The 20,155-nt window shown below is 35.1% G+C and overlaps 1 protein-coding gene across 6 annotated transcripts in view; it reads right to left on the reverse strand.

Annotated features, from left to right (window-relative positions):
* Positions 1–20,155, reverse strand: part of Adamts6 (ADAM metallopeptidase with thrombospondin type 1 motif 6) — a 234,759-nt gene that overhangs the window by 121,633 nt on the left and 92,971 nt on the right. For 4 of the 6 annotated variants that reach the window (XM_028883981.2, XM_028883990.1, XM_028884000.2 and 1 more), the window contains exons 11-12: positions 13,329–13,470; positions 787–894 (exon numbers count right to left, since the gene is read on the reverse strand). In XM_028883981.2, coding sequence (XP_028739814.1) covers positions 787–894; positions 13,329–13,470 — 250 coding nt within the window. Of the gene's footprint in view, positions 1–786; positions 895–13,328; positions 13,471–19,576; positions 19,705–20,155 lie in introns of those variants that run through there. The other 2 variants (XM_028884010.2, XM_028884017.2) reach the window with 2 other exon arrangements.

Consider the following 20,155-nt stretch of genomic DNA (forward strand, 5'->3'; position numbering starts at 1 on the left):
GAAAAAAAAAATCCCTAATCCTTTTAAAATGGTCTTACCAATCCTTATATTTAGCATAATTTACCAACATTTCCAAACCCAGCATGGAAAAGCCATCAATATGGCACTAGGTCATGGGTCCTGAATGAAGCCGTCAGCAAGAATTAATAAACTGTGACAGCTGCCCAAAAACTTTCATTCTTTTTATTTAAATATCCCACTGCAAGCTGAAATTCAGTGTGATCTTTGTTGAAAGTAGCCCAGCTCACATGGAAGAAGGCAAAACAGAGAAGAGATGACAAGTATTAGTTATAAATTCAGTCCATAGAATTCTAAAATTTACGTATATAACAATTCCAGAGAATTTGAGTAGCAGAATATAACTAATTTTTTATATCTGCTTAAATAATTCTTCTTTTTTTTCCCTATGGTGCTGAAGATTGAGCCCAGACCTTCTACATTTTAGGAAATGCTCTAGCATTTCAGCCATATCCCAATCATGCACGAACAATTCTTAGAGATTTTTTTAATTAGACTAATGAAAACTAAGATTTCAAGCCATAACTTTTATGTTCAATAAATTGCTTCATTTTATTTTATTATTATTCTTTTATGTGAAACTGACACAAAGACATTAGCTCCTTTTAATTTCACAAGTAAGGCACATTTGTAGACAATTACCACTTAGTTAAAAACATACTATTCAAAGTACATCTTAAATTACTATAGATTTCTAGCGTCTGAACATCAGCACCAGAAACTGATCAGTTTTATGTCTCAAACAGGTAACAAATCATTGGTGCTTACCCCCTTTTCAATGTTCCCAGTCTGACACAATGTCCCCTCGGCGGCTGGAATACTGTTGGTGACACAGCGGTTGCTTTTGCTAAGGCACCAGAGCTCTCTACACACTTCCTAGGAAAGAAGGCAGAAGCAGGTTGATGAGGAACGGAGGCTAAAGCCACATGCGTTTCTTGAATAGAGCACATCACAGTCACTCAGCATCACTTGCTGATGTTGAAGCTACTATTGAAAGAGGATTTAGGGTGAAGGTCTTTCAGAGGGTAGGTTATTCACTTAAACTTTGGTCTAATTCATGTTTTAGTAGATAAAGTGTGTGTTTTTTTTTTTTTTTTGTTTTTTTTTTTTTTTTCGAGACATTTTCTGTGTAGTTTGCTTTTATACTTGTAGCTGGCTCGAATACAGAGATCGCTGGCTCTGCTCGATCTATTAAAGTGCGCACATGATAAGTGTTTTATTACTTATATGCTATTTTCATAATATGTAAATAAAATATAATAAAAAAAATACATAGAGAAGAAATTTGGTTTTTCAATGCTTGAGAATAAATACTAACACAAACTTAACAAATGCCAACAGAGCATCTAAGTTTTAAAAATTGGTAGTATTCTGGGGAGGGAAAAGACGGAGCAAACACTGTCAAGTAGATAGGAATTTAACATATAAATTTAAAGAAATATCAGGTACATTTTAGAATAATTTCTAAATTTTGTATGTCAAAGAATTATCTAGAAATGCTATTTTCGGTTATCAAATAGTTTAGCACAATGATGGTAAATTTTCATAAAATACTATTTATGACATTTTCACCTCCTTCCTTAGTATTTTCTGACTCAGAACAGAATTATAAGATTTTTCCAATACCCACAATATAAAATACTAGGTTAAGTTATCAGATTATCATCTGTCTATGTCTATATATTATGTCTGTGTTATAATTATCTAAAAAAAATAACTTCAGAAGAAAATACTCAAAATTCTAATTTTTTACATATGACCATTAGTTACTATCACCACCATTAGTTTAAACTAGAACTATGAATCTAAATATATTTGTTACAATATTAATAAAAATGCAGAAATAATAAATATATAGCACTTAATCCTGTCACTTTTATGTCTCAAGTGAAGTTTTAACTCCTCAGACACAAAAGAAACCATGTGACATAGACATGATTGAGAAGGAAGCTGGTAAACTATGGGAACTAATGACTCTGCAAGTGAAAATGTTCACATGATACGACAGTCCTTGATTCTACTGTTGAAGACAATACTCAGAGCTGAGACTCCCTTTGGGTTCCTATGGGGGTGTTCTCTATCAGGGAGGCAATGACGTACAATGTGTATTGGGCTTTAAAATACTTAAAATCGGGGGCTGAAGAAATGGCTCAGCTATTAACAGCACAAGTTGCTTTCAGAAGACCTGAGGTCAGTTCCCAGCACACACATGGCAGCTCAAAACCATCTGTAACTCCAGTTCTAGGAAATCCAATGCCCTCTAGCCTTCATAGGTACCAGGCATTCACCTGATGCACAAACATACATGCAGGCAAAACACTTATACACACAAAATAAAAACTAAATTAAAAAATTAAATATACTTCAATTTTTAAAACTCTATTTAAAGACTAGTGAGTTAAAAAAGAAAACATTAGAAGAGCCTTCTGGGAATCATAGTACCAACCTAAAATGCTCTTTTTTATAATGGAACTCGATAAAAATAATACTTACTTGTTCTTACAATATATTTTCAGTACATTCTTTTAGTTTAACATTTTAGAAGCAGCAGGACTGCTACTATTTAAAGGTTTTAAAATATTGAACTATGTGTAAAAGCCTATCCAAATTCAAGCAACAATGAGTTCACAGAGACACATTTAATAGAACAATATATTTAAAATGTGAAAAAAAATAATGCATAGATTATCTCTGGACAAGATTCTGAATACTTTTTCTTTTTGTTGGGTCTAAATCTTACTTTAGATAAAGGCAAAAAGAAGCCTAAAATATACTTTATACAAAACTATTTGATGAGGATTCTACTCTTGAAGATAATACTCAGAACATCCATTAAAAACACACACAATTTAGTTGTGTTGTAGAAACATTATTTTCTAAAAGCACCTTTGAACACATCTACCCAAAGTGACAAGTGAGTAAGGTCCTTTTTAAAATTGTGATGTCCAGATTGACAATACACCTTCCTTCAATGTTTGAAAAACAGATTTCGGCATCTAACAGGAATGTATTACCTTACTGGCTTCCTAAAGATTGGCATTTTGCTAGGGATTAATTTATCACACATTGTTACATGCAGCAAGGGTCTGCCGACCCACACTGGAAAACACACTTGAACTGTTAAAGTAGTGACAGAGATCACAGAAAGCTTTTCCAGCAGAACTCAAAGTTGGCATTTCATCTGAGTAAGAAAGAATTTTGATACTGAATTTAAGAAGAGAAAGACAAAGTACAAGAAAAGCTCATTTCACACCAAGGAAGAAGTTCTAGAATATGGGCAACCTATTTAGTTGGACAGTTTTCTTTGCACATGAATATTATTAATTGCTGAATAAATACTTTCATGAAGGTTTCAAGCTATAAGGAAGTTAACTGCAGGCTGAAAGGTTTTTATCTCTTGAGAAAGTTCTATACACAGATCATACTTGTTAAATTCCTTTCCTAAATGAAATATATAAGGTGATAGGTACAGTTAGTGGACGGGAATAATGTTTTCTTTTCCCCCCAGCTTAGCTAAGGAGCAGCAATTTTCTTGCATGTGTTCATCATTCCCGACAGAAGTTCAGGTTTATTACGATTAGTTTCATGACTTCTCTAAGTGAATAAATCATTGCCTCTGTGCTAGGGCTTCCTTTAGTATCTTAGATTTCACTTTAGGGAGACTCAGGGAAACCTGGTACTCTGCTGGCCCTCAAGTTTAAGGAAGAAGAAAGAAATCATCAACAACTCCTCTAAAAGATATTTCTGTTAAATGACAGCACACGAGAGTGAAAATTTGAGATGGAATCTTTAGTTTCATGGAGTCAACTACAATCAGGAAAAGATTGAAATAGTGATAGCAATATTTCCTTGCCATTTGCAAATATTTACTGAGACTCTACCACCCACCAGACATGTTAGCATAATGCAGAAATATTATCACATAGAATCACAGGGACCAGGGAAGCCAATGCTTTTAATTTCTCTGATAAAACTAGAACAATACCGATGTAGTATTTTTTCATTATACTCTCTTTACTACATGCATATCTGTGTACCACTTGCATAGTTGGGAACCACAGAGGCCAGAAAAGGGCACCAGATCCCTAGAAACTAGAGTTACAGACAGTTGTGAGCCTCTGTGTAGGTGCTGGGGATGAAACCCCGGTCACCTGGAAGACAGCCAGTTCCCTTAACCACTGAACTATCTCTTCAGCCCTGACACCTTTTTTAATTTTTCATTTTAATTTTTTTTTTTTTTTGAGACAGGGTTTCTCTGTGTAGCTTTGCGCCTTTCCTGGAACTCGCTTTGGAGACCAGGCTGGCCTCGAACTCACAGAGATCCACCTGGCTCTGCCTCCCGAGTGCTGGGATTAAAGGCGTGCGCCACCACCTAGGTTAAAAATTTTTTTTAAAGATTTATTTATTATGTATACAATGTTCTGCCTGCATGTACGTCTGCAGGTCAGAAGAGGGCATCAGATCTCATTACAGATGGTTCTGAGCCACCATGTGGGTGCTGGGAATTGAACTCAGGACCTCTGGAAGAGCAGTCGGCGCTCTTAACCTCTGAGCCATCTCCAGCCCATAATTTTTCATTTTAATAGACAATCATTATTTCTTCAGTTTTACTATTTTTACTTAGCTGTTGTTAACCAGAGACTGTAAGTCAGGGGCAGAATCTGTGTACTTAAAGCATGATTTACAAACTGTTCCTTTTAGAAAAATTAAAAGTTAGCAACCCTACCTTATTCTGTTAATTTTTGTAGAGAAAATTTTGTCTACAGAAATCTAAAAATTAGTCTAACACCCACTGCCCATAATATTTATTTAGATAGATCTGTGTGCTTGCCAGTGCCTGAGTCCAATTTCTTTTTTGACATAGATCCTTTAGTAATTATCTAACCAAAGAATTCTTCTCCTTATTTTTCTGAGCATATATTTTATTTATCCTCATTTTAAATATTTTAATTGAATATACAGTGCCAAGCTGACATTAATCTTACCTGAACATTTGAAGACATTATGATCATGTTTTAGGCCAGTGCTCTAGTGAGTAATGTAAAATGTAAAAAGTCATTTTAACTCCTTTCAAGAGTTTGAAGATCTTACTTCAGTGCAGTTTCTCTGCTATTGTTTGTTTGGTTTTCAGATACATGCTCTGAGAATTTGTACTTTTCTTTGATTCTGGCTCCTTTAACAGACCGCTATCTTACCCTCTCCCTATGCCTAGCCAGCACAATTTTGTGTCTTCTCTTTTTAACCTTATGTCTCTTACCTCTTGTCAAAGTTTTCCTATCTTTTTTTTCTCTTGAGACAATGATTGTTGGCTTCATGTTGGATTATTTGCTTATGTTGTTTATTACCCATATTCAGTCTACCTTTAGTGAGTTTATTTTTATCTCTCATCATGCTATAGCTTTTGAGTTATGAAAGTACAGTCAAACGCAAGTGTTTCTGTCACACATTCTAAGGTTTTCACTGAATCGGCTTTCAAGTTGATTTATTTGCTTGGTATCAGGTAGTTGAAGTAGTTGATTTTAAAAAAAAAGTTTTGTTTTGTTCTCTTGTGAGGTACAAGCTAGGGTCCCAATTTCTTAAGGAAGTTATTTTCCACCCAGAAAAACATTTGCTCAATTAAATCCCTGCTGGTATTTCCCTGGCATCCCAGTCAGCTAGTCCTTTGCAGTCCAAATCATACAGCTCATTGGACTTCCTTCTTAGAGATATAGGTCTGTAAGCGCATTTGCATGCACCAGAGATCACTTTAATAAAAATTGAGACTTGAACCCATTTATCAATCTGTTGTTTTATATATATTTTTATTTTTTTTAATTTAAAATTTTCTTTTCATTTTACATGCCAATCCCAGTTCCCCCTCCTTTCCCTTCTTCTACCCCTTACACTCCCTCCCATCCACACCCCTATCCACTCCTCAGAGAGGTATCAACTTGTTTTTTTTTTTAAATTAATGTAAGGTGGGTAGTAATCTAGTTACTGCCCATCCCACAGCCTTCTTGCAGTGAACTCAATAAATTTATCTTTAAAAATTGATATAAAAGGTGTATCTTTTAACTGTTTCTTCACCTGCCCTCATGACTTCAATAGAATTTGGGTTTTTTAAATGAAGCTACCAAGCCATTTACTATGACCAATAAAGGAAACTCTTCCCTTTATAGGTCTTCATATGTTTCATAATTTTCTCTAATTATGAGAAAGCCTACCTGCTATCTTGAAATCATAATCAGAGATAATGAATGATTTTCCAGATTGAGGGAAATGTTAACCTTTGTGCTGTGCTGGGTCCTTGGTAGTAATTGTACAACACTCTCGGGGTCCTCATCGTCCTTTCAGTTGCAGTAAACACGGTCAATGAGGAGAGTAAAGCGTCGAAGTGGTCAGTAAGGAATATCAGCAAAGAGAAATAGAAAACCTACATCTGCTAACCCTGTGGCCTGGCTTAGGTCTAGGAATCCAAACCAAACAAGATAGCATGTCCACACTTAGTCCTTAAAGAGCTCAAGCCCATTAAGTAGGCGATTAACTGAATGAGATCCTAGAAAGGGAACAACACCAATAAAACAGGATCTAGAAATTTCGGTTAAATAATCAACAATTTGAAGGCTTTAAAAAAAGATATCAAAATGGTTATAGAAATTAAAATCACCAACTTTTAGGCCTACATTTGACTCTGGAACTAGGATTTGGCTTGGAATTGGGGTAAAGTAAAAATCAAAGCAACCTTTAAACAATTATATGTTGAGTAATTATGTATGTTTGGATTTCAGAGATTACTGAAGGACTAAAAAATTTCAGTGTCCTTTTCTCTATAAGTCTGTATTAAACCACACTGAAGAATATGTATGCTACCTTAAGATATTTAAGAGAATTCTATTTTTCTCAATACAACCATTACATATTTAATATCTGGAAACTGAATAATTAATCCATGGACCTGCTTTAGAAATCAAAGATAACTGTGAGTATTGAAAATGTTTTTGTAGAGAATAAAAACAGCATTTAGCTTTAAAAGTAAAGCACAATATGAACAAACAAAAATCCCAACTACTAAAACTCATTTTCTGTAAACTTTTCTTTTTTTTTTTTTTTTTTTTTTGGTTTTTCGAGACAGGGTTTCTCTGTGTAGCTTTGCGCCTTTCCTGGAGCTCACTTGGTAGCCCAGGCTGGCCTCGAACTCACAGAGATCCGCCTGGCTCTGCCTCCCGAGTGCTGGGATTAAAGGCGTGCGCCACCAACGCCCGGCTAACTTTTCTTATATGTATTTCTCAATATACTTTTCATTATTTCATTATTTCAACACTATCTTCTGATTTCTCTGTATCTATTTTTAAACATTGTTCAGACAACCAACAATATTCAAAAATACTAACAAAGTTCATTTGCAATTATATGAATCATTCTTTTTGTTTGTTTGGTTCGGTTTTGGTTTTTCAAGGCAAGGTTTCTCTACATAGCTGTGGCTGTCCAGAACTCACTCTGAAGACGAGGCTGACCTTGAACTCACAGAGATCTGCCTGCCTCTGCCTCCCAAGTGCTGGGATTAAAGGTGTGTGCCACCCCCCACCCTGTCTATATGAGTATGTCTTAATGACAAAGCAATAATGATTTGAATCACAATTTGTAGTGATAAAATAAGCAAAAGGAACAAGGTCTGAAGGCACTTAAAGCTGTAGTCTATATAGAGTAAGACTCTGTTGCTGAAGACAACAAACACTTTGGACACAGAACACAGAGGAATCAAGTTGGAACTGAGCTGGATGCTTCCCTGCTGACTAGCATTCACAGTGCTGGAAGACACTGCACAAGTTTGGGGGAAGGGTAGAAAAGGCATCCACAATCACCAAAAGTCATGAACCCGACGAAGGACCCAGTATGCTAACAATAGTAACTTGCCAGACAAGATAAGCTCCCGGTGTGATATGGCAGAATTTTGGTGAGGGTAAACAGCTGCTTCCTTATTAAACCTAAGCCCCACCCTATGGGAGAAATACACAGCTGGCAGAATGTTGTTACAATGAGCTGCACTGAGCTGGGAACTGTTCTGAAGGCAAGTTATATAGATTCTAGGAGGGTACATAGCAGTAAACAGAATGAAAATAAATACTATATTATAAAGTAATAAATGCTAATGAGAAAAAAGCAAGGAAAAATTCTAGGACTTATGCATGTGAATGTATAAACGTGCATAAGTTTAGAGAAGGTTATCAAGGAAAGCATCATTTAACTATCAAGCAATCAACTAAGCAAAACAATTAAGGAATTTACTAACATGATGTGACTGAGAACAACTGGGAGACGTTTTTATATACAGAATGATCAGACAGAAGTCCTGTCTCAAGAGAAATTCCACTCGAGTTAGAGTAAAAGGTGAAATTGAGTCAATATGTGGCTGTTAAAATTCTCCCATGCTCTCAAATCACAGAAGGTTCATCTTCTCCTCTTAGTGTAGCTGCTGTTTATGAATATAACCACAAATGACAGATATTCACAGAAGAAATGAAAACACTTCTTGAATGTCTACTATGTGTCCAGCACATGAAATATATATGCAATCTTGTAAATGCTCTTGCTACCTGAAGTTTACAAAAACAATTAGGCTGTTGTTCACTGAAAAGTTTTCTATGAATGAATAAAATTTACTGATGGTCAGCTTGACATTATAGGTAATAGTGAATGGTGAACAGACTTTTTAAATTTAAAGTATTTTGTTAAAAATATTATATTCCAAAAAATATTATGGTCTCTTGTGAAACCATGTGCTAGATAATGGGTTTTCATTTATGGATGAGAATATCTTATCTACTGGTAGAACATCATTTAGTTCTATATTAAAAGCACAGAATTTGCAACATACTACTAAAGATGTATGCAGTAGCTTTATCCTATATGAACAATGACAATATTCACATACAAGAAAAAAGTATCCACAAATTACACAAAGCTATGTATGTCTATAAAACTTGTGTGACTTAAATCTATCTGCAGATGAACACTCATCCCTTCAGTTAATAGTTCATTATATATTAGGTATCATGAACCTATATTAAATTCTTAAGTGTTATCTGAAAACTATGGTTTGGATATGATTTAAAGTGACAGAATCAAGAAATAAGGAGCAAAATCTGAAAGAGCCCTAATCTATGATTTTTGGAATGTAGTCATAAAGATCCCCCACATATATCATATAAGCTATAAGTGAATTCCTTTCTACGTTTAAACTTATTCTTATTGCAATATGCTTTCGGCCAGTTTAGTTTTTATGATTATTTTCTAATAAAAATATTGAAAATGAAAGACAAGTGAGAAGTGGAAGAGAAGTGGAAATAATAGGTTCTACAGAGCTTTATGAGCCTGATGCTCTGAATAATAAATAAATAAATAAATAAATAAATAAATAAATAACACTCTAGAGACAGCGGTTCTGTTGTTTTATTTGCAATGAACTTTTTCTTTCTTTCTTTCTTTTTTTTTTTTTTTTTTTTTGAGACATTTCTTGTACTTTGTTTCTACTTGTAGCTGCTGATAAGATGCTGTTGTTATTAAGTGGCGAATGAACTTTTTCTAAGAAGCACTGAAAAATCATCCTTAGACTCAGAGTTGGGCGATATTTGAAGATAATAAAGATCTAGCTTTACACGCTGCAGCTTATCTGAAAGAAGCACACACACAAACTTTCGCACACAGCTGTGGAGGCCAGAGGACAACTTGCAGGAGTTAGTTCTCTCCTTCCACCATGCAGGTTCCAAGATCAAACACAGGTCCTCAGGCTTAGTGGTAAAATGCCTTTACTCATCAAATCAATCATTGATCTGGTCCCTAACTTTTTTTTGTAATAACAGATAATAAGACTGAGGATGTAGCTTAGTTGGCAGAGCACCTGTTTGACCTACACAGTGGCCTGAGTTTGATCCCCAGCACCACATAAACTGAGTATGATATCATGCCTAGAATCCCAGCAATTGAGAGGAGCAAGGAGAAGGTTCAGGAGTTCAAGGTCATCCCCAACTACATAGCAAGTTTAAGGTCAGCCTGAGCTACATGAGGTGGGTGAGGTGGAGGTGGTGGTGGTGGTGGTGGTGGTGGTGGTGGTGGTGGTGGTGGTGGTGGTGGTAAGAAATTCCATCATTCCAAGATGCCACAATTTAGGATTTCAGACATCCGAGAATGTATGTCCCCAAACAGTAATTTTAGAGATTACTTCTCTCCCAAAAGACAGGGCTAAAATGGAGAGTTTTGAGACGTTTACTAATCAGGAATGAGACATTACCTGATGAAGACTAGACTAATGTTCTCTATAACAAACACATCTACAATCTTTATTTTATTAGCACAATTAGTATAAATAGAAGCAACAGATGTGACAGACTCAAATCTCTACATGTTTTTAATCTAGGAGTGTATAAATCACACACTGTAATTTTAGTTTCCCCATCTATAAACTATTATAAAATCATTATAAATTTTGTCAATGCAGTCTGAAATATCTCAGAAAAAGGTACTATATAACAGTTATGTATCACTGACTATCATTTGTAGGTTACCAGATTATGCAAATATATTAATCTATATATTACACTGCTATTCTGTTCTTTGTATTTATAACCACTATATTTTCTTTTCTATCCTGCTAGAATTTATGGATAATCTGAAAACAAAATTAGATAATAGGTAATGATAACTGTGGAAAACTGCTCCAAAAACAAATACCCAAATGTGATTAACAAATATATAACTGAACACATACACTAAGAAGTCACTAAGAAATTATGGAGTATTGATAAGTTGGGCATTGATAAGCTCTCAATCACTACAAAATGGCCAAAGTGAAAGGGATGGGAAAAGGTATCACTGTAGCAGTTATGGTTCATTCTATAACTGTTTAAAATCTTTCCAGAAGTCATTAGTTTTCAAAATAGGAATCATTTCAAGGCAACTGTTCCCTAGTCTCATATCAGTGTGTTATGATATCATACCCACCTTAGTACCTTACATTCAGGTCACCTTTCCCTTCAGCTGCCTCCTGAAGCACAACGTGCTAACCAGACTGGACTCAGTCTTCAAAGAGTCAATTGATTTCCAAAGTAGTATTTAGAAATGTCATAAATGTTAGGAAAACATAAGATAAAAACCAGTGTAAATTGAGTATGATAATTATATGAACCTGTGGTGATATTTTATTTGTGCACCCCAATAAAGCCAGCCACTATACTAAACATAGAGGTCAGGCAGTGGTAGCACTCATCCTTAATCCCAGCATTCAGGAGGCAGAGATTCATCCAGATCTCTGTGAGTTCAAGGCCACACTGGGGAACAGAGTCAGGCATGGTGGCACAAACTTTTAATCCTAGCATTAGTTAACCATAGAGGTCTGGAAGTCTGTACAGACAGACAGGAAGTGATAGAGCTGGGCGGAGAGAGGAAATAAGAGGGCAGGGACAGAAAGGCATATAGGCATGGGTATACAGGAAGTAGCTCTCTCTAGAGGCTGAGGAGTTGGTAAGGTGAGGTTGGCTCTGGGCTTGTCCTATTTCTCTAATCTCTCAGTTTTCACCCCAATATCTGGCTCCAGGTTTTTATTAATAAGACCGTTTAGCAATTCGTCTTGCATCTGGCGCCCAATGTTCAAGTTCAAGAGGCGGGAGAGATTTTAACGAATCTTATCAGAAATCAAGAATCCTAACTAGAAATGTATAGTAGAATATAAAAAGAGCATAAGAATTCCATATAGAATATGTATCTAGTGAAACCAGTATTTCACTGAAAAACAAGTAGAAAGGGTTCATGACAAAATATAAGAAATTATCTCTACAAATGCTGTCTTCACAAAGTTTTTTGATTTTATTTTATTTCTGATATAGAAGTCAGCATAACTATTATATAGAAAGATTCAAAAGGCAGAAAATGAAGTTTTGTAATTACAACTTATCTCGTTTCTATCCACCTAGAAAAAGTGAGCCTTCTAGACTAAGTGAGAAGAATCAAATCAATTTTTAAATTAATTTGTTCATCAAAGAAAAATTACATTCATAAATCCCATAAATGTAATAATAATAAATAATAATAGCATAAATTATCTATCATAGAAGCTTATGGATGGAGTTCAAACACAATTTCCAGAATAAAAAGTACAATGTAGATTGTCTCACTAGTGAACAGAAAAATGGGAAACACTGTGAGTGATCGTGGAAAGCATCTCTGATTTCATTGATCACTGAGTACATGTAGTCACTGTGATTAATGCTTGGGTGACTTTCTTTTAGGAAAAAGGAGAATTTAGGAACAAAAGAAACCAGATCCTTTCAGAACTAAAACTTTACAAAGAAACAGAAGAAATCAAAGTTTTACATGTGTCTCTACATACTCAGATAATCAATCACACAATCTTGAAAGTACTGCCAAGGTCTACCAAGAATAACAATATATTTGTCACCCAAGATATGTGTTTTAATGCCTCCCATTGCTCTATGTCCAAGAAGAGTAAATGGTAAAGAACAGTGAGTATGTAGTCTAATAATACTATTTTAAAGCTTAATTCTTTGTATTGTTTTCATTTTCTAAGAATTTAGGCTATCTGTACCACAATAAGAACCAAGCCTTTAGATTTGGTTTTAAAGCCTAAGTATTTTTTGGCACACAGATTGACATTTTAGAATCCGTTTTTTTCATTCAACACATTCCTATACTAGAGACAAAATTATCTGTGAAATTAAAAGCGTTTTAATGGTTTCTAATATGGCCCTGTGACTTGTTTTAGGCACACATGAAGAGAAAGTCATGCTGCTCACAGTTTTTTCCACAGCTATTTCCCTTTTTCTCATTCCGTGGGCTGGTGTCACCTTGTTCCTCCTCAGTTGTTGTGTTGGAAAGTGGGCACTGGGTGAAGCCATAGAGGTGACTCAGTTCTAGCTAGACTGAATTAAGGTAAAGGCAAGAGGCCAGTGAAAATGCCCTTTAGCACAGTTATAAGAGTGCCAGGAAAAGGCAATAGAGGAGTCTCTTAAAACTAAAATATTTTAAAAGACAAAGTAAAATTGGCATCATGAGCTGAGATTTAAAAAGTAAATACACGTGAAGTTACTAAAATTCTGTTTGCTTCATTAACAAAAAAATTGTGAAATATGTTAATTTAGTTATTATTCAGATATTTACAAATAGATACTATATAAACAATCTCAGAAAAATCAGTGTAAAAGGCATTATGTAAACTAATAATGCTGGAAATGCAAACTAAGTTCATCATGATTCCACTTGAACATGTGTCACAAGAGAACATATATAAATGACTGAACATAAGGATTAAGACCTCTTACCCCGTATTTGCATTGGCGGGATGTTGCTCCATACTGGAAACGACATTGCTCATCAGCATCATACACCTGACCTGGGGCCACAGCTGGATAAAGAAAGTCACGCTTGGGAGGCTCATTATCAAGGCAAGTACCACGGCCTGAACTGTTCAACATAAAGGATCAGAGGAAATTAGGTACTCTGTAGACTATTTCAGTCACAATTATGAAACCATGTGTTGAGATCTTTGTTTTAATAATTTGATGCATGAAAACAACACATTGTACTAATAATCATATAGCAAAATAGAATAGTTTTACAGACACCTGAATGAGAGCTCCAAATTCTTTTTCTCCAGCACCAAAACACAATGGAAGCATCTCAGACAACAATCTGAAAATGTCCTGCTGGCCTTTAAAATACTGGTTTAAACTAGTTCTGAAGGAATCAAAACAGAATTTCATATTACTCTAAGTTTCTTGTTTGTTTTCATTGAAAATATAACCACATCTGGTAGTAGAATTAAAAACATGAATTGTGGAAAATTAAACAAAAATAATTATAGCTGCAATCTTAAAGACTTAATTTATCCCCTTAGACAGAACAAAAGATGCTGCAGTAAGACATGGCACTAGTTAGTGGGCTGAATGGCAGCCGGGGCCAAGGTCCAAAGGTCTCTCTCACATACCCTAGAAATGTTTAGTCTCTCAAAGATTTCATATTTCATCTGAGGTCATCAGAGCTAGGAAAAGGGAATGTTCTCCTTTCTACATAATTTCTGCTTTACAAAGTATGCCTTCACTAAAACATAATATTTTAATTCAGTGGAACAAATAACATAAAGGTTGCCAAAAGCCAGACAGAATACCTTACTTTAAAGAGCTCTAGACTTTGCTGAATATAACTGTTCATTTTTATTTATCCAGTGTGCATAAAATAGGACAGATGCTTTTTTACTTTCACTTCACATGTGAGTTCGGATTTTTAAAGAATTCCTATGCCAACACTTAAAAATTCTTTCCAGCATTCCTGTCCATTGTGCCAGGACCTCTGCTTTTTCCCCAAATCTTTTCCATCCACTTTGCCAAAGGAAAATAACTTGACAAGTTGAAGTTCCTCAACTGTTATTTAGGACAGCACGAATTTTCATTTACAAACAGGGAAGAAAGACTCCTACAAAACAATGAGTTTCAATTCACTGACAAGTTTTTTTTATTTGTTAAAATGTAAAAGGCATCTTGTTAGATAAAATGATTATCTACACAGCAGCCATTAGCATCTTTAAAACCTAAACTGTGCTATTCTTAAGGTGGCCCAGACCAAAGGGATACAAGATGGCCTTCTGGCCTTACACTCCTCTTTGTTAATCTTGAAAGAAAGTGCTGTGGTACCACTGCACTGACATAGATGGGCTTTGACATGTCCATCAGTACCGCTCAAGGCTTGTTCTTCCCAATACTTGCTTCCTTCCTGTTGCAAGCTGAGATACTGTCATGGAGCTCAGCAAGCACATTTATTGTTAGGTGAAAAAATAGCACTTTTGGTATTATGATGTGTAAAACTTTAGTCAAGTAAAATCCTACTAGTAATATCAAAATATATTAGAGTTAATGACAAAGGGGTAATATTTTATAATAAGTACAATAGTAAAAATATGACTATTTTGATAATATAGAATATTATTGGGATAACTGAATTAGAGGATTAACTTCTAAATTTTCTTTCCAAATTATAAGTTCCATCATTTACAATAAAACTATACATATATTTATAAAAGGAATTGCACATATAATAAAAATAAGTAAATACTACTACTACAAATCAAAAGAAAAATTAAATTATATACTGAAGAATTCACATACAAGATCTTTTAGGTTATAAATATTTATCAGCAGCATAACAAAAAAGTGTAGGACATAATTACCTAACTGGCACCAGTATAGAACTCATTACAAATACTACATATAGTGACTTTCAGAAATATAGAAAATTGAACTAAAAATGTGACCCTCAGAAGGGAATTGAATTTAAAGATAGATACACAAAGGAACTAACTTTTTACTGATGGTAAAATTGGCTTGATTTAGGAAGAAGCAAAACTAATTATTTCATTTAATGTTCTTGTTTTGAGATATAATGATCTTTAATATTCTTTTCTTTAAAAAAAATTAGATCAGACAAGCACTGAAAAGACCTTCAGAGCCAACAGTGCCAGGCATGGTTAGGACCTAAGGCCAAAACTCTTCAAAGAGTTGGTCCCCAAAGTGTATTCTTATTTTAGGTCCCTGGAAGCACCTATTTCTTTTTTTATTATTAAATAGCTACACAAGACTAGTTCTCCTTGTCCAGTACACTTTACAGAAGATTAAAACTCTCCATTCAATAAAAGAAAAAAGAAACCCATATGTATATTCTAAAAATGAGCCTGTGTTTAGGAACACCATATCAACAAAGGTCTTTAGACATGTGGTTGCTATATATGTAAATATCAGCAAGGCTTATGTCAGTCAAACAACCTCAGGTACAGCAAGGATCTATCTGCGCAGCTGATGAAAAAGCTGCTCCATTCCACATTTTCTCACTATGTGTACATATAGCACTGTCCTCCTAACGATCATACCTCTTAACACGGCAAAGCAGAGATGTATGTATTTGAGGAATGGGACCATTTTCATCTTTTAATTCTTAACTAGGGTTATGCATTGCAAATTTTTAGTTGCGTATATTAGCAAAATTTGTCTATTGTTTTCCTGGTGTCTTTTCTGTTACTTTCAATTAAGTAAAGTCTATAGAGCATTATTATTATTATTATTATTATTATTATTATTATTATTATTATTATTATTATTTGGCTTTTTGAGATAAGGTTTCTCTGTGTAACCACCCTGACTGTCCTGGAACTTTCTTTACAGACCAGGCTGGTCTCGAACTTACAGAGATCTGCCTGCCTCTGCTTTAATCCTGAGTGCTGGGATTAAAGTCGTGCACCACCACTACCCAGCTGAGTATAATTATTACTAACTGACTCTTAAGAAGAAAAGTACTTCAAGGTATTTTCATGCTTCTAAGCTATCAACTACCATTCTGAAAGAGTACAGATATAGACACAGAAGGGAAAGAACACAGATCTGTGGGATGCAGATTTGATTCTATCTTCAGAGTTTCTCTCTCCCCTCTCCCTCTCCCTCTCCCTCTCCTCTCTCCCTCTCCCTCTCCTCCCTCTCCCCTCCCTCCCTCTCTCTTACTTCCCCCTCCCTCCTCCCCTCTCTGTCCTTCATATGTGTGTTTAACCAAAGAATTTCTGAGCACTCAATTCTAATAAATTTTTCCTATGACTAGCTGCTCTTCTGATTTTTAAATGTTCATGAGGTAATGTCTGATTTCTGGTTTTACACTAGTAACTTCTCTCTAACCACTCCTCACGGTATAGGTAGATGCATGTGTGAAAATGTGTGTAAGGGTGTATTCACCCCTGCAGTTGTGTGGAAGCCAGAGGTTAGTTTCAGGATGTCTTCCTCAATTATCTCCATCTGATTTTTGAGACAGTCTGTCACTGAACCTAGACCAGCCATTTTAGTTAGACTGGCTGCCCAACAAACCCCAGGATTCAGCTAGCCATGCCTTGAAAAACACACTTTGGGCCTACAGGTCTATTCCACTGTACCTGGCCTTTGGCATGGGTTCTGGGATCCAGAATTAGGTACTCATGCTTGCATACCACTTTATCCACTAAGCCAGTGGTTCTCAACCTTCCTAATGCTACAGTCCTTCAGGTTGTGGTGACTCCCCAGTCATAAAATTATTTTCATTCCTACTTCATAACTGTAATCTTGCTACTGTTATTAATTATAATGAAAATACCGGATATGTAGAATATCTGATACTGACCCCTATGAAAGGGTCATTCGACCTCACAGGGGTTGCCACCACTATGTTGAGAAACACTGCATCAAGCCATCTCCCAAACTCTACATGAATAATTTTTAATATTATTTTAAGTTATCATACAAATTAATAGGTTTCATTGTAGTTTCTTCATACATCATCATATGTTGCTTTTATTCACTTTTCTCTACAATAGTCCTTCCTCGCCTACTCATCTCCCATATCCTCCAGATGAATTGACAATAATTTATTTATTTTTATTCTGTTTGGTTTTTGCGATAGTCTCTTTATATAGACTGAGGTGGTTTCTCTCAGCTATCTGAGTGCTGGACTTACAGAAGTGTGCTACATGCCCAGCTCTCTGTACTCTTCTCAATAACAGCTCTTCTTCGCCACCCATCTGCTTATTTTAGAACGCCTGTTTAAAAGGAGTTGAAGTACTCCATTTAAGATTGGGTCACATAACTTACATGTTCATATACCATTATATCTAGTATTTCTAATTCCTTTTTATGAAAATGTTACATAGTCTTACACTTTATACTGTTCTTGTAACAAAACAGAAGCTAAGGAAAGTTCTAGTTTAATCTAGAATTTACTTAACTGAGAAGCAATAAGTCTTACTATGCCAAGCCTAGTGTAATCCATGCTAGTATCAAATAACAATAGCAGTGATAAATCTATAGACATTTCTGGAATTTTCTCATTAACAACAATTACTAAGATAAATGGTTTGTGTCTTGAGGGTCACATAATTTTTTTTCATTCAGAAAACTTAAACTTTACTCATTAATAAACTAAATATACAGAACTATTAGTATTCATCTATAAGAGGCTATAACTTTTAATATATTTGTCCAACATAAAACTAGATGCATAAAATTAAATCTATAATTAGTTTTCCAGCAGTTTATATTTCCCAACAAAAATCCAAACCCTAGTTAATGTGTTATAAATATAAATAATCATTAAATTGACAATCTGTGTTTTTATTTAACCTTCCAAGACAAGGTAAAATATATATCAGTCTAAAAATATACATCTTCGTTGATTATGAAAAAATCATAGTAAATCAACATATATTTATATTTCTAAAACTCTTTGCATTGTGATGGGAAATTCATTTTATGTACCCCACTTCTAAGTTAGTGAGTACTTACTCACAAAGTCCCAAAGTCAACCTTGAAAACAAGAAGATGAGCCAAATTTCAGTCTCCTACTAAAATTTATAGATCTTTATAAAATATGTCCTACTGGCTTTGTTTCTAGAACACATGAGTTTGGATTACTAATTGAGATTTAAAGTTTATTCTAAAACAGATTATAAAGAATGGAGCTTTAGTCTATACAATGAGCCAATCTAAAAGTACATCTACCTAAGTTGTATGCACCTACAGTACCTTATCAACACAGAAGTATAACTTAATGCCACCTGTTTTTTCACAAAGGTATGCTGAGACATATGAATTAAGCATGAACTAGGTTGATATCATTTACATCAAGTTAAATTCTTATCTACTATCTTCTCATGAGTAGCTTTATCATTTTTTCTCAAACTAACAATGTTTGAACCAAACATAGCTATGTAATAACATAATCAGGTAAATGCAAAGGGATCTAAAATCAAACCTCTTTGTCCTGTCATTCACTGTACAACATGAATGTTGGGATACAACTAACTTGAAGCTTCAAAGACACAAGTCTCGTGCTATGAATGGTGACTCAATACTCACTCGACACAAAATGACAACTTGTCAAAGATACTCATGTTTAGAGCAAGAGTCTCAAGGTGTGTCAGACAGACTGAAGGAGAAACTTGTTCTGGCAGGTTATTTCTTGGATACTACAATTTTTGGAAGGGTGAGGGGAGGCTCCACCTAAGAAGATGTTTTCCATTTAACAGGGTGAAGCTAAGCTTCAAGAGCAATTTCTAGATAGCAAATATGAGTGCATTGGCCATCTTGTTCATCGTACATCACTTTTCTCAACCTTCTTCTTAGTTCCCCTTCAGTCATAATGATGTCGCTCAGTGTATTTAATCAACTTCCACCGTTGTATGAAATGGAGTCTGTATATAACTTGAAAAGCCAAGCAATTGTGCTACAGCTCCTTGAGAGTTCAAGCAATTTGACAGACTTTAAATAGGGCAAAAGATGACTCACAAAGCCCCATATCTTTTAGAAATAATATGAAATTGCTCTGAACTACTTCTAAGTGGTTGAGAATGGCTGGAAAGCTGTCCTAAGCTACAGCTATCTGCTTTTCACTGCCTGGTAAACTAGCCCATAGTCAATGAGTTAAGCAAGCCTTCATACCAGGTTCATCTTTTTCTATTTTCTAAATAAGTAAATAAGTGAGTCCCGCAGGCAGATAGGAAGGACACTACCTGCAAAGCCGTCTTCGGAAAACATCAGAAGCTGGCATAACACGTCCATTTTAACGGTAATGGGTTCTTTATTATTTAATCAGGACGGCTTCTGGGCGATTCATGAACCACTTATTGAATCACCGAGTTTAAGAAATCTGAAAAAAAATATTGGGAGTTGGTAAACACCATCTCCTGATTGATCAATAGCACCTAGTGTTGCAGAATGACATGAGAGACTGTATTCTAGTGGCATTTTAAGGCCATGTCTTGGGTTTTGTTTTTCCAGTTAAACAGTGAATAATGGATCTCTATAAATCATAGAAAGCTCATTGTTAAGTCATTGATCATTCGTGTTCTATACAGTCTCTAAGTAGAGGAAGGTATGCATTTTGTTGATTGGGTGGCAGTTCCTTAGTAATTACTTCTTTCAAGGGTTCTTTTTCTTGAAAAGAAGAGCTAAAATAAAGTGCTTTGACCCTTTTTGAGCCAACTACAAAACATAAGATGTAAACTGAATCCTTGATCAAACTGCAAAATGCCTCTGGATTTAAATATAGATACAAATACAGATAAAGACATCACTCATAGATGTTAAAG

Source organism: Peromyscus leucopus, chromosome 11, assembly GCF_004664715.2.
Source record: "Peromyscus leucopus breed LL Stock chromosome 11, UCI_PerLeu_2.1, whole genome shotgun sequence".
Taxonomy (NCBI): domain Eukaryota; kingdom Metazoa; phylum Chordata; class Mammalia; order Rodentia; family Cricetidae; genus Peromyscus; species Peromyscus leucopus.